Below are 16,636 nucleotides of genomic sequence, written 5' to 3'. Positions count from 1 at the left end.
TATAAATTGTCCCATGATTAGATTAAACAGGGGTTTGTTGGGTGGTGTGTCTCAATAAAATAAACAAAAATCCATAAGGTTTTGTTGTTTGGTGGCTGCGACTTTAACGCAGTTATGGTTCAATGTTGTGGTCAGGGTCTCACACACAGTGCCAGGGTGGGAACTGAACCGGTGTCGCAGGAGTTTACAGCATGTTATACCTCCCATAATGGGATATAGCACATAGAAATGAGTGCCTAGAGCACATCCAAGAGCAGACTTTCTTGCTTGGTGGCTTCAGCACTAACGTGATTATGGTCCTGTGTGCTGGTCAGGGATAAGGGCCGGCTGACTTCTCAGGTGGACCTTGGATATCTCAAGGTGGTCCTTCTAAGAAGGGCGAAGGGCACAGGGCACAGGCCCTTCCCAGATTCATCCCCCATGTGTTGCTATTTGTGGGTTCTTTTGCATCATTTCCTGCATTGCACAAACAAGAAAGAGTCTGCAGATACTGGAAATCCGAGCAACACACACAAAATGCTGGAGGAACTCAGCAGGTCAGGTAGCATCTATGGAAAAAAAGTACAGTTGAAGTATATTTTCCTGCATTGCTGTAGCCATTCCTCCTCTGAAATTAATGACAGTTGGATTTCCAGAGGATGTGGAAGTTGTTATAGAAATGCAAGTCTTCTCTTTACTCTCCCCTTCTTGCCCCCAGTTTGAAGCAAAGACCTTTCTCCTATCTTTGATGTGCCTGGTTGACTCCTAACACTCAGGCCCAGCTGTCTAAAAAGCAGAGAGTCAGTCAGTAGCCACTTTTTTTTGGGTACACCTTGTTAATGCAAACATCTTGTTAACGAAACCGAATTTCCCTTGGGATCAATAAAGTATATCTATCTATCTAGCTATCTATCATCTACCAGCCAATCATATGGCAGATACTCAATGCATGCAGTAAAAGCACACTGACACGGTCAAGAGGTTCAGTTGTTGTTCAGCCTAAATATCAGAATTGGAAAGGAGTGACTCTGACCATAGAATGATTGTTGGTGTCAGATGGGGAGGTTTGAGTATCTCAGAAACTGCTGACCTCTAGTGATATTCAAGCAGAATCGCCTCTAGAGCTTACAGAGAATGATGCAATGAGAATCCAGTGAGTGGCAACACATACAAAATGCTGGAGGGACTCAGCAGGCCAGCCAGTGTCTGTAGGAAGAGTCCTGATGAAGTGGTCTCTGTCCGAAACATTAACTGTTTACTCTTTTCCATAGATGCTGCCTGGCCTGCTGGGATCCTCCTGCATTTTGTGTGTGTGTGTGTGTGTGTGTTGCTTGGATGTCCAGCATCTGCAGATTTTCTTATGTTGAGTGAGTAGCAGTATGGTGAAAGTGCCTTGTTAAGGAGAGAGGGTAGAGGAGAATGTCCAGACTGATTAAAGCTGACAGGAAGGTGACAGTAACTCAAATAGTCACACTTTATAACAGTAGTGTGCAGAAGAGCGTCTCTGAACACACAACACGCTGAACTTTGAGGTGGATGGGCTACGCCAGAAGACCACAGACGCACACTCAGTGGCCACTTTATTAGGTACAGGAGAGCAGGTGGTCGCTAAATTGTGCCCAGCAAGCTCCCACAGACTGCAATGGGATAGCAACCAGACAATGTGATGCTGATCAAGAGATTAATATTGACCAGGATGCCAGGGAGATATCTGTTACTCTTGTTCAAAATGATACCTTTGGACAGATGTAGACTTGGCTTCACCTCTCACCTGAAAGTTGGAACCTCCAACAGTACTGCATTCACTCTGCACTACACTGGCATGGCAGTATAGCTTTCCGAACCAAGCCACTGGGGGGAAGAGAAAGCACAATCTTCCATCTCCTTGCTGCACACCAAACCACAGACAGCAGCAGGTCGGGGGGGGGGGGGGGTTACCAACAGCCATCAAACTCACTCCATGACACCAGGCTGATGAGAGAGGTGGTGACGGGACAGGGAAGGTTGAGGAGCTGGAAGAAAGTAAGCGGGTGGGGGAAGGGGAGGGAGGATATGAAAGGAGAGGAAAGGAGGATCAGGAGTGAAGCTGATAAGAGGTGGGAGGGTATTGAGTGGAATGTGAGAACCAGAAGGAAGGGTAAGGAGGGAAGGTTGGGAAGGGAGGGAAGGTGATCAGGGAGAAAGAAAGTGAAGAGGATGAGGAGGGTGGGAAAAAAGGATGAGTGGTGATCATAGAGTCATAGAAAAGTAGAGCCCAGAAACAGGCCCTTTGGCCCATCTAGTCCATGCTGCAACTTTTTAAACTGCCTACTCCCAACGACCGGCACCAGGACCACAACTCTCCGTGTCCCTACCACCCATGTACCTATCCAAACCTCTTAAACGTTGAAATCGAGCTCACATGCACCACTTGAGCTGGCAGCTCGTTCCACGCTCTCACCACCCTCTGAGTGAAGAAGTCTCCCCTTGCGTTCCCCTTAAACTTTTCACCTTTCAACCTTAACCCATGGCCTCTAGTTGTAGTTCCACCCAACTTCAATGGGAAAAAGCCTGCTTGCATTTACCCTATCTATACCCCTCATAATTTCATATACCTCTATCAAATCTCCCCTCAATCTTCTATGTTCCAAGGACTAATGTCCTAACCCATTCAATCTTTCCTTATAACTCAGATTTTCCAGACCCAGCAACATCCTTGTAAATTTTCCCTGTGGTCCTTTAACCTTATTTACATTTTTCTGCAGGTAGGTGACCAGAACTGCACATAATACTCAAAATGAGGCCTCACCAATGTGTTAAACAATTTCAACATAACATCCTGCACTCACTACTTTGATTTATGAGGACCAATGCACCAGACGCTCTCTTTAAGACCCTACCTACCTGTGACGCCACTTTCAGTGAGAGTGAAGATAATTTGGAGTCTGAGGGAGCCCGTGGCCAGGAAGGGTCTGACTTCAGGCGCTCAGCAGGTCCAAGCAGCAGCCGTAGGAACCAGCGGGCAATAGGACCGAGGGGGCATCCTGCGGGAGCGCTGGCACTGCGATTTGTTCAGTGAGAAGCGGCGCACCGAGCGGAAAGTTTGTCGGCGGAGACGCAGCAACGACACGGCCCGGGGTAAGTGAGTGGGACCCTCCCCTAACCCATACGTCCACCCCCACCCCTCCCTTGTTCTCCTTCCCTCACATCACTCCCTTCATAATCCCTTCACGCACTCGCATCCTTGATTCCCTCCCTCACCCTCCTTCACTCTCCCCTCCCTCTCTCACTCCATCTCTCCCTCCTCCATTTCCTCCCTCCCTCATCCCAATTGTCACCCTTACCCCCACCGCCGACCCTTTACCCCCCATTCCGCCTTTCTCACACCCCTTCCCCTCCATTTTTTTTCTCCTGCACGCCAAACTTTCACCCTCCGTCACCTCATGCCCCCTAACCTGGACCCCCACCTCACTTTCCTTCCCCCAATACCCCCAGCTACCCTTTAGCATCCAACCCCTGTTCCAATGTGACCCATTTCCCAATCGTTCCCCATACCCGCCCACCAACCCAAAAATCGCCCCCGCACGCCTTGCACAACAGCGGGAACTTTGATGGAGTCTCCTAAAGCACTGGATGCCGATGTGCAAAAATATAACGCCTCACTGGGACCTGGAAATGCTGCGAGTGTGGGCTCGGTCTGTCAGTGAAACGTTTTTCACACCATTCAGTCTATTTTTCACGCTGCACAATATACCTTCGCATTAGTCACTCTCCGTGTGTATTCAGTTCGGATTCAACACTTGACCTTTCGTTCTTTACTTGTCCTCTTTACTTTTAATTCATTTCTTTAATCCATCTATTGCTATTTCTTCATTCTTCATTATCCCTCTCATTTTTCCCCCCTTCCCCCCTTCCCCCCCTTCCCCCCCTTCCCCCCTTCCCCCCTTCCCCCCCTTCCCCCCTTCCCCCCCTTCCCCCCCTTCCCCCCCTTCCCCCCCTTCCCCCCCTTCCCCCCCTTCCCCCCCTTCCCCCCCTTCCCTCCCTTCCCTCCCTTCCCTCCCTTCCCTCCCCTCAATATCTTCTCTCCCCAAAAGCGCCTCTAATCATCCCAGCTCTTCAATCCCCTGACTGCCTCTGACACTCACTACCCAGCCCCCCCCCCAGCCCTGAATTATATTTGTCTATGTGTTTGTGAGAGCGAGGTGGGGGGAAGGCAGATCATGCACATTTGTGTCTCTCAGTATGTACCATATGTGTGCCTGTGTTTTGTGTGTGTGTGTCTATTTCTGTGTGAGTGTCTGGGTGCAAGAGATTGTGTGTGTATGAGGTTTTGTGCGTATGTGTATATGAGGTTGTGGGTGCAAGAGATTGTGTGTGTGTGTTTGAGGTTGTGGACGTGTGTGTGTGTGTATGTGTGTATGAGGTTGTGTGAGTGTATATGAGGTTGTGGGCATGTGTGTGTGAGGTGTTGTGGGCATGGATGTGTGTGCATGAGGTTGTGAGTGTTTGTGTGGGTGCAAGAGGTGTGTGTGGGTGTATGAGGTTGTGTGTGTGCATAAGGTTGTGTGTGTGTATAAGGTTGTGGGCATGGTTGCGTGTGTGTGTGTGTATATGTATGAGGTTGTGGGCGTGTGTGTGTGTATGAGGTGGGCGCTTGTGTGTTTATCAGGTTGTGGGTGTGTGTGTGTGTATGAGGTTGCGGGCATTGGGTGTATGTGTATGAGGTTGTGTGTGTGTGCGCGCACGCGCATGAGGTTGTGTATGTGTTTGTTTCTGTCTCTCTGTCATTTTCTGTATGCTGGGCTGCAGTTTCTTTGCCAAGTTGTGACTTCACCATCCATGCCTATTGAAACCTCATTAATGTGGCCCATGGAGAGATCTCATTATTTACCTCAGCTCCACGTGACTTCGATATCCATTCTCTCTCCTCTGTTGCATTTCTGACTGAATGAGTCACTGGTGATTTGGACTGAGATAGATGTTGTACAGAAATGTCACACAGCGACGGTACCATTAGGAGTGGGTTTAATGTATCACTGTGAAAGTCAAGCAGAAAGCCAGCATGGAACTCGGAACAAAGATGAACACTGCATGAAGCATGAGCATGAAGTGACCCCAGCTTTGTCAAAGCATTCTCGATTGTAAGGAAATATGCCATGAAGATAGGTGAAGAATAGGTGACAAATAATTTAGTCCCCATCCCTTTGGTCATTTTGCGAATCACATGCTCCTTTTTTTTTACAGAAGAGCTCAAAAACAGGGAAAATTGTAAAGCATGAAAAACAAAAATCAAAAACTGAAATGTCAGTAGTTTAAAAGTATTCATCCAGCCTTTTGCTCAGTACTTAGTTGACCTACTGCTCGCGGTTGTTACAGCCAGTAGTCTTTTTGGGCAAGTCTCTATTAGCTTCGCACAATGTGATGGAGCAAGATTTGCCCATTCCTCCGTGCGAAGTTGCTCAAGCTGTGCCAGGTTAGTCAGAGAGCAGTAGTCAGCAATACTGGAGTCTTTTCAGAGATTTACAATCAGGTTAAAGTGAGCCACTTACGGACATCCATTTTCATCATCTCAAGCCACCCTGTGGTTGCTCTGACAGCGTGCTTTGACCACAAGATATAGAAGCAAAATTAGGCCATTTGGCCCATCGAGTCTGCTCTGACATTTCATCATGGCAGATCCAATTTTCCTCTCAGCCCCAATCTCCTGCCTTCTCCCTGTATGCCGTCATGCCCTGACCAATTAAGAATCTATCAACCTCTGCCTTAATTATACATAAAGACTTGGCCTCCACAGTAGCCTGTGACAAAGAATTCCACAGATTCTCCACTCTCTGGCTAATGAAATTCCTCCTCATCTCCGTTCTAAAAGGATGCCCCTCTATTCTGAGGCTGTGTTCTCTGGTCTTAGACTCTCCCACCAAGGGAAACATCCTCTCCACATCCACTCTATCAAGGCCTTTCATTATTCAATAGGTTTTAATGAGGTCACCCCTCATTCTTCTGAATTCCAGCGAATACAGGCCCAGAGTCATCAAACGTTCTTCATATGGCAAGCCATTCAATCCTGGAATAATTTTTGTTAACCTCCTTTGAACCCTCTCCAGTTTCAGCACATCCTTTCTAAGATAAGGGGCCCAAAACTGCTCACAATACTCCGTGAGGCCTCACCAGTGCTTTGTAAAGTTTGAACATTACATCCTTCCTTTTATATTCTAGTCCTCTTGAAATGAATGCGAACATTGCATTTGTCCTCGTCACCACAGACTCAACCTGCAAATTAACCTTTAGGAAATCCTGCACAAGGACTCCAAGTACCTTTGCAACTCAGTTCTTTTTCTGTCCATCTAGAAAATAGTCAACCCTTTCATTTCTTCTACTGAAGTGCATGACCATACACTTCCTGACACTGTATTCAATCTATCATTTTTTTGCCCATTTTCCTAATCTATCTTAGTCCTTCTGTAGCCTCTCTACTTCTGCAAAACCACCTGCCACTCCACCTGCCTTCATATCATCTGCAAACTTTGCAACAAAGCCATCATCCAAATCATTGACATGTAACGTAAAAAGAATCGGTTCCAACACAGACCACTGTGGAACACTACTAGTCACTGGCAGCTAGCCAGAAAAGGCTCCCTTTATTCCCACTCACAGTTGGGATGTTGTTACTTGGCTGGTGATTTACACCACACCTACTGCTATTAAAAAAAGCAGACCCTTGCCCATAAATACTTTGCAAGTGTTGAAGCCAAAGTCAGTTAGAAGATACTGTAAAGACATGAAAGAAGGTCTTGTGGTCAGATGAGACTAAGTGGAACTTTTTGGCTTTAAAACACCAAGTGGTACATCAATACTGTGCATCAGCCAGGTAACACCATCCTGACTGTAAAGTATGGTGAAGGTAGTAACATGCTGTGGGGATGTTTTTCAGGAGCAGGGACTGGCAATCTGGTCAGGGTTGATGGGAAGATGAATGTTGCTAACTACTGAGAGATCCTGGAAAAAATCCTGCTGGCCCCTGCTGGAAAGCTTGAACTGGAGAGGAAGTTCATCTTTCAGCAAGACAATGACCCGAAGCACACTGCCACAGCAACCACAGAGTGCCTTCAGATGAACGTAATTCATGTCCTTGAGTGGCCCAGTCAGTCCTGACCCTAACCTGATTAAACATCCATGACAGGACCTCAAGATTACTGACCACCTCCGCTCTCCAACTAACTTGAGTAACTTCTGCAAGGAGGAATGGGCAATATTGCTCCATCATGTTGTGCAAAGCTAATAAGAGACTTATCGAAAAAGACTTCTGGCTGTAACAGCCATGAGTAGAGGTTTATCTAAGTACTGAGGAAAGGAGGATGAATACTTCTGAACTGCTGACTGTTCAGTTTTTAAATTTTTAATTTTTCATGCTTTACAATTTTCTGCTTTTTTGGGGGGGGGGCTCTACTGTAAAAAATAATGACCATGTGATTCACAGATAAAATTTCTCAGTTAATTTGATCAAAATCCCTTGCTGTAACATTTGTTTATGTGGCCAAAGGAGTGGGGGCTGAAAACTTTTTCAAGGCACTGTAAACTGGGAAGAACTATACCATGTGGGGTAGCATTTTCACACTGGATAGAGGATTGTGGGTTCGCGGCACATTCCAGATATTCGAACACCAATAGACCTTGCAACCTAATGTGGTGCAAGTCTTTTTGATGAAAAACTTGCTCGCAGTTGTACGTCAAGAATCTGTGACTGTTCACAAGTACAAGAGTAAGTCATGCTTCCAATGTGTTTTTAACACATTCATGTGTGGGACATGGGTGTCATTGGCAAAGCCAGAATCTGGTGCCTGTTGGAATCTTTATCCTTTACTAGGTAAAGGGGCAGGTGCCAAAAGGCCCCCTTGAGATCCCACCATAGGTTACCTGAGTCAGTTGACTGCAGGTAGGGACAGCAGTGAAAATAAAGTTTAAACCATTATAACACAAAAGGCATACACACACACACACACACACAGAGGAGTGGAAATGTACAGAAGACACACACATACAGTAAGGTAGTAGTGTGGTCACTTGAGACAAGTACTATGTTCTCCTAAATGGTTGTCTATTGGTGGGTCCTCAGGAGGCTGTACAGGTGTCCTTCAACACACTTACTAAATAGTGGACACACAAAATAGAGACACACACACACACACACACACACACACACACACACAGTACTGGACACACTGAATACAACACACATTCAATACATGTACACACCGATACAGCATACAATAGCGAACACACACGTACTATATGGTGAAGATTCTTTGGCTCGAATGTGCATTGGGTTTCGAAATGTGAGTTTCTATTATCAGTTTGCAAACATTAAGATTGTAATTCCTGTGGACAGAAATAATTTTTTTTTCACAGACATGACTCCTTGAACCTTTTGATGTTGGCAGTGGAGAGATACAAAGCAATGGAAGACATGCAGGAGCTCCAAAGACCCTTGCTGGGTGAGCAGGCTAAAGGCAAACCCTTTAGTCATGTCCTGCTGTGCCGATCCCAGGAGAAACCCACACCTCCCTCAGAGAGAGCCTGGAACCATTTGACTCTGAGCAAGTCCCCATCAAGAATGGATGCTTGCTCACATAAGGATACCATGGACGCTCTCTGTAGGCCAAGCCTTGCACTCCAAGTGGAGTCCATGGTCCTCCTGAATCTTAAAGGCTGCAGTGAGACTACCTTCACCGAGTGCAGGAATGAGGAAGGTGAGACTGGAAACCCTGCCTGGCCCCTGGACCTGGAGCTTGAGTCAAAGCTGGACAAGGTTCCAACCATCTCGATCGATGTGGAGGATGTTCCATTTCTGGAGATGCAGGTAAAGTAGTAACAATATAAACCAAATTAAATGCCCATTGTATTGCGTCCTCTTCCTGATTCATTTTAATTCGGTTGTTTTTATTTTGGGATCTGGACATTATTGATTACCCTGAACTGTTCTTGTGAAGGTGATAGCTCCCATCATTGACTTATTGATCTAATGTAGGGTGAAAGTGGTCTGATGGTGCTATTAGGGAAGATTTAAGTACTTTGTCCCAGTGGTGCTATTCACGTCAAGTCAAGTTTATCCATTTAACTATATACTGCATAAGTATACCATCAGAGGTGATGTTTCTCTGGACTGGGGGTAAAGCACAGTGGTACTCATAACACACATGTAACACAAAATAAAAATGTTTGTAACTTAGAAAAGAATAAAATCTACAAATGAATTACATAAACAAAGCAAAGTGCATAAAGTAAATATTGTAGGGTACAGGACAAATCAACGAGTGATACTTCGAACACGATGCGGCAGGGAGTTTAGAAGCCCAATGGCCTGAAGGAAAGAGCTGTTTTCCATCCTGGCAGTTCTTGTCTTTCTGCATTGGAGTCTCCTGCTTGATGGTAGAAAGTTAAAGAAGAATTGAATTGAGTCAACTTTATTTCTTACACCCTTCACATACATGAGGAGTAAAAATCTTTGTTACGTCTCAGTCTAAATATGCAATTTATGTTGATTTGTAATAAATAGTTTGTACAACAGGACAATCAATATGGCAGAAATACAATTATATCAGCATGAATTAATCAGTCTGATGGCCTGGTGGAAGAAGCTGTCCCGGAGCCTGATGGTCCTGGCTTTTATGCTGCGGTACCGTTTCCCAGATATTAGCAGTTGGAACAGTTTGTGGTTGGGGTGACTCTGGTCCCCAGTGATCCTTCTGGACTCTTTATGCACCTGTCTCTGTAAACGTCCAGAATAGTGGGAAGTTCACAACTACAGATGCGCTGGGCTGTCCGCACCACTCTCTGCAGAGTCCTGCGATTGAGGGAAGTACAGTTCCCATACCAGGCAGTGATGCAGTCTGTCAGGGTACTCTCAATTGTGCCCCTGTAGAAAGTGCTTAGTATTTGGGGACCCATACTAAACTTCAACTATCTGATGTGAAAGAGGAACTGTTGTGCTTTTTTCACCACACAGCCAATATGTACAGACCACATGAGATCCTCGCTGATGTTTATGCTGAGTAACTTAAAGCTGTTCACCCTCTCAAACCCAAATCCGTTGATGTCTCTCGGGGTTAGCCTGTCTCCATTCCTCCTGTAGTCCACAACCATCTCCTTTGTTTTTGCAACATTGAGGGAAATGTTGTACTATTGACACCATCGTGTCAGGATGATGACTTCTTTTCTGTAGACTGCCTCATTATTATTTGAGATTTCATGTAGTATCATCGACAAATTGAATTTGCAGATTGGAGCTGTGGGTGGCGACAGTCATGTGTATACAGAGAATAAAGGAGGGGGCTTAGGACACAGCCCTGAGGGGCATCTGTGTTGAGGGTCAGAGGTGAGGGAGCCCACTCTTACCACTTACTGGCGATCTGACAGGAAGTCCAGGATCCAGCTACACAAGACAGTGAAAGCCGAGGTCCCTGAGCTTCTTGTCAAGCCTGGAGGGAATTATGGTGTTGAATGCTGAACTGTAGTCCAAGAACAGCATTCTCACACAAGCATCCCTCTCCTCCAGATGTGTAAGGACAGTGTGTAGAGGTGTGGCTATTGCATCATCTGTCGATCGGTTGTGTCAGTAGGTGAATTGTAGGGGGTCCAGTGTGGGTGGTAGCATGCTGCAGATGTAGTCCTTGACCAGCCTCTCAAAGCATTTACTTATTATTGACAACAGGAATTCTGCAGATGCTGGAAATTCAAGCAACACACATCAAAGTTGCTGGTGAACACAGCAGGTGAGGCAGCATCTCTAGGAAGAGGTGCAGTCGGTTAGTCCTGACGAAGGGTCTCGGCCTGAAACATCGACTACACCTCTTCCTAGAGATGCTGCCTGGCCTGCTGTGTTCACCAGCAACTTTGATGTGTGTTACTTATTATTGAGGTGAGCGCAACAGGACGCCCATCGTTCAGATATGTTACCTTGGTCTTTTTAGGTACAGGGACAATGGTGGATGTTTTGAAGCAGGATGCAGAATGGATGGGTGGGATTCTTGATAATACTAAGGACCCTGCGTACACAGCGGAGGATTCAAGGACTTAGACGTTGAAGGAATACGAGTATATTTCCAAGCCAGGATGGTATACAACTTGGTGTTCCCACTCACCTGCTCCCCTTGCACTACATGGTGGTCGAGGTTGCCATTTACATCTCCAACATTTGTTGATTTTTTTTTGTGGAAAACTGCTAAGGAATCTGCAGAATTTGAGTTGGATCCAGTGTGCACTTCCCTTTCCTGACAGATCCCAATCCCATTCCACATCTGCATTTTCAAAGCCACAACATGCATCCATAAAGCAACTTGCACAGCAAGGCATATGAAAAAAACCTAAAGGGAGTGTTATTAAACAAGTTTCAACATGTATTTAAGTGCTAGGTCTGTTAACCAATGACAGAAGCTTTCAGGTGTTTATTAAAAAAGGGAAAAAAATGTAAAGATTTAAGGAGGTAGCTCCTTGGGGAGTGAACAATTTAAGTCAGTAATGGAGTGATTATAGTATCAGATTATTACCACTGACATATGTTGTGATTTTTTTTTCTGTTTTGTAGCAGCAGTACAGGGTAATGCATAAAATATACTATAAATTTAATAAGGTACACATCTTTGAGGCCAATGGCACAAGTTTGAATCTGGCCGACTCCTTACAGGCTTTCCATCTGTGCTGGGTTAGCAGCTCAGCCTCGTGAGAAGCAATTAAATGCTACGGAAGTAGCAAAAGTGCCACCTAATGCCCCATTAGGTGTGAAAAGGAAAAAAAATATATAAATTAAATAAATAGTGCAAAAAGAGAGAAAAAATAATGAGGTAGTGTCATGGGTTCATTGCCCATTGAGATATTTCTTGATAGAGGGAAAGAAGCTGTTCCTAAAAGGTTGCAACACACACACACAAAATGCTGGAGGAACTCAGCAGGCTAGGTAGCATTTATGGAAAGGAGTAAACATCGACGTTTTGGTTCAAGACCCTTCATCAGGACTGGTAGGGAAAGGGAAAAGTCAGGATAAGAAGATGCGGGAGAGGGGAGGGAGAAGTGCAAGGTAACAGGTGATAGGTGAAACTGGGAGAGGGGAACAGGGTGGAGTAAAGAGCTGGGAAGTGGATTGGAGAAAGATGTAAAGGGCTGGAGAAGGGGGAATCTGATAGCAGAGGACAGAAGACCGTGGAAGAAAGGGAAGAGAGAGGAGCACCAGGGGGAGTGTGATGAGCAGTTAAGGAGATAAGGTGAGAGAGGGAAACAAGAATGGGGAATGGTGAAGGGGGTGGGGGCAATTGCCGGAAGTTCGAGAAATCACTGTTCAAGCCATCAGGTTGGAGGCTACCCAGACAGAATATAATGTGTTGTTTCTCTAACCTGAGTGTGGACTCATCATGGCAGTAGAGGAGGCCATGGACTGATTTATTGGTATGGAAATGGGAAGTAGAATTAAAATGGGCGACCACTGGGAAATACTGCTTTTTGTGGCAGACAAAAAAATGGTGCTAAAATGTTATGTGTGTGCCCTCAGGCTCTTGTAACACCTCTTTGATAGTGGTAATGAGAAGAGGGTAATTCCTGGGTGGAGTGGGGATCCATAAAGATGGATACTGCCTATTTGAGTCATGGCTTTTGAAGATGTCCTTGGATGATCTAAAATCTGGGATGATCAGTCTTTGAAAGGGATGTCAAGGGGTTGTAAAGCATTAGATGCCTGAGTTAAGGAGGGGTGAAACAATTGATGGTTTGAATGCATGATTTAATGACCAATGTGTTGAGAGACAATGTAGATGAGAAGGCATGGGAGCAGAGGGAGATATAAGTAATTGGGATCTGGAGCAGATTTGGCAGTGGAATTAAAAAAAAATAGATTTGTGTTTAAAGAGTGAGATGAATTGAGTAGATACTCCCTGTCCATTCTATCCATGCCTCTTATAATCTTATAAACCTTTATCAGATCTTCCCTCTGCCTTTGACGCTCCAGGGAAAACAGCCCAAGTTTATCCAGTTTCTCATGATAACACATGCCCTCTAAACCAGGGAACATCCTGGTAAACCTCTTCTGCACCCTCTCCAAAGCCTCAACATCCTTCCTATAGTGGGGTGAACAGAATTGCCCCAGATGTGGTCTAACCAATATTTTATAAAATTATAAGCACTGGTCTTCCTCCTGGCTCTCAAGTTTCTTCCCATATTGAATTGAATTAAATTGACTTTATTTCTTACACCCTTCACATACATGAGGAGTAAAAATCTTTACGTTACATCTCAGTCTGAATGTGCAAATTATAGTAATTTGTAATAAATAGTATGTACAGTAAGATATACAACAGAACAGTTAATATAGCTTAGAAATACAATTGCATCAGTGTGAATTAATCAGTCTGTTGGCCTGGTGGAAGAAGATGTCCTGGAGCCTGTTGCTCCTGGCTTTAATGCAACGGTAGCATTTCCCAGATGGTAGCAGCTGGAACAGTTTGTAACTGGGGTGACTCAGTGGTCCTTCAGGCCCTTTTTACGCCCCTGTCGCAGTAAATATTCTGAATCGCGGGAATCTCACATCCAGGGATGCGCTGCGCTGTCCGCACCACTCTCTGCAGGGGTGAGCCTGTCTCCGTTCCTCCTGTAGTCCACAACCAGCTCCTTTATGTTTGTGACATTGAGGGAGAGGTTGTTTCCTTGACACCACTGTGTCAGGGTGATGACTTCTTCTCTGTAGGCTGCCTCATTATTATTTGAGTTAAGGCCAATCAATGTAGTATCATTTTGCAAAATGTGCTGGTTAGTAGATTAATTGGCCACTGCAAATTATTCTTTAACGTAAGTAATTATTAGTTTTGTTTATTATTGTCACATTATTGGGTGTATGGGGTGTCCAGGGAGGGGTAGCAACTCTGGTGAAGGTGCTTGACCTGTCCATTCTGGGGTACCTCACTCACCTTTAGTCCCCAACAGACACTCAGCTCTCACCCGTGGCTCCAACTAGCTGTTTGCATGCGACAGCGGTCACACCCTGGTACAGCGCTACGACAGGCGGACTAAACCAGGTGAAGGTGTCCGGTGGGTCTCATATCTTGGTGAGTTTGGGATATGCCTGTCTTAGCATGCTAAGCCATCCCTGGTGGATTGGGCAGATGAGACCTACAGTGAGTTCTAACAGCCAGGAAGGCGGTACTGCAAAGTTCCATGGAGAGTGAAGGGCATGACAAGGGACAGAAGACTTCATGGTCATCCACTGCAACCAAGGAAGACCCCAGTTTGTGATGCTTGTTCGTACCACTGGTCCTGGACTTCTGAGGTCGAGAGAGTGCCCCACTACAATGGATTTTCCACCTTAAAAACTTTCCTGCACAGGTTTCCTGTCATTGTCAGACATGACAGACACCCAACGCATTATTATTGTCACATGTATCAAGGTACAGTGAAAAAAACTTGTCTTGTATACCGTTTATACAGATCAAGTCTTTTCACAGTGTATTCAGTTCGAATAGGATAAACAATAACAATGCAGAATAAAGTTTAGAAGCTATCGGAAGAGTGCAGTGCAGATAATTGATAAAGTGCAACTTTATCATGAGGTTGATTGTGAGGCCAAGAGTCTATCTTAACGTATAAGAATTTTCTGCAAGAGTCTGATAACTGTGGTATAGAATCTGTCCTTGAGCCTGGTGGTATGCGCTTTCAGGCTTCTATTTTCAGCCCGATGGAAGGGGGAGAAGAGAGAATGCCTGGGATGGGTGGGTTCTTTGATTATGCTGGCTGCTTTACTGAGGCTGGAAGATGGATAACGTTCCCGTGATGTGCTGAACCGTGTCCACAACTCTCTGCAGTTTCTTGCAGTCATGTGCAGAGTGGTTGCAATACCAAGTCGTTTTGCATCCAGACAGAATGTTTCCTATGCTGCAGGGTGATAAAAATTGGTAAGAGTCGATAGTGATATTTTGTTTGTTTTCTTCAGCCTCCTGAGGAATTAAGAGTTCTGGCTGAGCTTTCTTGGCCGTGACGTCAAAGTGATTGGACCAGGATAGGCGACGGGTGATGTTTTCATCTAGGAACTTGAAGCTCTCAACCCTCCCAACCTCAACAATGTTGATGTAGATGGGGGGGGGGGGGGAGAGAGAGGGAGGAGGAGACAAAGAAAGAGAGATAGAATGAATAAATAATTTATATGGGTACAAGGAGGTAACGATAGGATGGCTGGATCGGCCTCTGGCAGCTGGCGTGGACAAAATGGGCTGAATTAACTTTATCTATGTTATTATACTGTATGCATTGATTTGGATTGACGCTGGAGATTTGGGCGAGCTATTTTCCACATACTCAAATTGGCTTCCTAAAACCATCTTTCTGTCACCTGTCCGGGGCTTCTGCTGCTCAGAGGGTTCTCATGCATCAGGAAGCCTAGACAGAGTTTCCAAGGAGCCAGAAGGGCTGATTTTATAGAATGGATGATTCCTTTGTTGGGGGATGATCTTGAGGCAGGAGCTGGGAGGTACCGGCTCTACAGGCGATGCCTAGTCCATTTATTATTCATTATTGTGAAAGTGACAAATTTACTTAAGTTATTCAAGTTGAAGTTGGTTGCCATGGGCATACATACCCGGGGTAGAAATTCACGAACATTAGCTTCTTGTAGCAGCACAGTACGTGACAAATGTAAGTTAAATATGAACATAAATTGTACAGAACTTGCATGGCATAATAAATAGACATAACATACACAGTGCAAACTAAGGGATGCTGCTTTCCTACGACAACACTTCGTGTAGTTGTGCTCAATGGTGGGGAGGGCTTTATCCGTGATGGACTTTGTTTTTTTTTTAATCTGTCTTTTTAATTGCTGGTGAGATCGCTCTGCTACAGAGAGGGAGAATGTTGCCCAGGTTTTCTGCATTTTGGATGTGGACTTGGACTGTGGACTTTTTTTCCAGTCTTATGGTTATATTGTATTTTTAGTTTGACCTTTCTTGTTTTTTGGGGGAGGGGGATTTGGGGTTGATGTACCTGTTTTATTTTTTGCATGGGGAGGAAGGAATTGGGGGGGAGTTGATGATTGTGCTGCTGTTCCTTCTTTCTTGGTTTTGTGGCTAGCTGGAGAAGAAGAATTTCAGAGTTATATACTTTGATAATAAATGAACCTTTGATTTATAGTCAGCTAATTATTATTAATATTGCATCATATGGGCGAAGCATTTCTTTAAAGTCAGTCCCCAGAAAGGAATGTTAAGAAACCCCTGGACTGGATGACAGATATGGGTGGGAGATATCAGAAACCCCCTCCACACCAGCATCATCTAGTGGCCGGAGTCTGCAACTACCTTGTGACTGACAACAATTCAGAATAGGAAAATTTAAAAGAAGACATGGTCAAAATCCATAACAGCAAAAGTGTATGTCAATATAAAATTTAATATCCATAATTGGCTTCTGACAGAGGTTAGACTGGTTGAGCTGAGATAATGACTAGATTATGTGCTCAGATTTATAAATCCACAATCTTTCTGATGCAGAGCCAAACGTTAGAAATATAAATGCTTGTCACTTAAGTCCTTGTTTGTGAGTGGAATACACATTCTGAATTTGTCTATATTTTGAAGTACTGCTTGCACCTAATGCTTGCTTGGAGAAAAACGTTTAATGGTTTATTGTTCTTTGCCCAGTTTTCTGATTA

At 44.9% G+C, this 16,636-nt stretch overlaps 1 protein-coding gene across 1 annotated transcript in view; it reads left to right on the top strand.

The window, feature by feature from the left end:
* The first annotated feature begins 3,056 nt into the window (after positions 1–3,056).
* The window catches only part of tmem91 (transmembrane protein 91), a 22,661-nt gene continuing 9,081 nt past the window's right edge, over positions 3,057–16,636 (top strand). The window contains exons 1-2 of the mRNA XM_072269884.1: positions 3,057–3,096; positions 8,365–8,815. Of these exons, the coding sequence (XP_072125985.1) occupies positions 8,387–8,815 (429 nt within the window). The 5' untranslated portion in view covers positions 3,057–3,096; positions 8,365–8,386. The remainder of the gene's footprint in view (positions 3,097–8,364; positions 8,816–16,636) is intronic.

The sequence above is a fragment of the Mobula birostris genome, chromosome 10, assembly GCF_030028105.1.
Source record: "Mobula birostris isolate sMobBir1 chromosome 10, sMobBir1.hap1, whole genome shotgun sequence".
NCBI classification, from domain to species: Eukaryota; Metazoa; Chordata; class Chondrichthyes; order Myliobatiformes; family Myliobatidae; genus Mobula; species Mobula birostris.
This window is presented reverse-complemented; position numbering and strand designations above follow the sequence as displayed.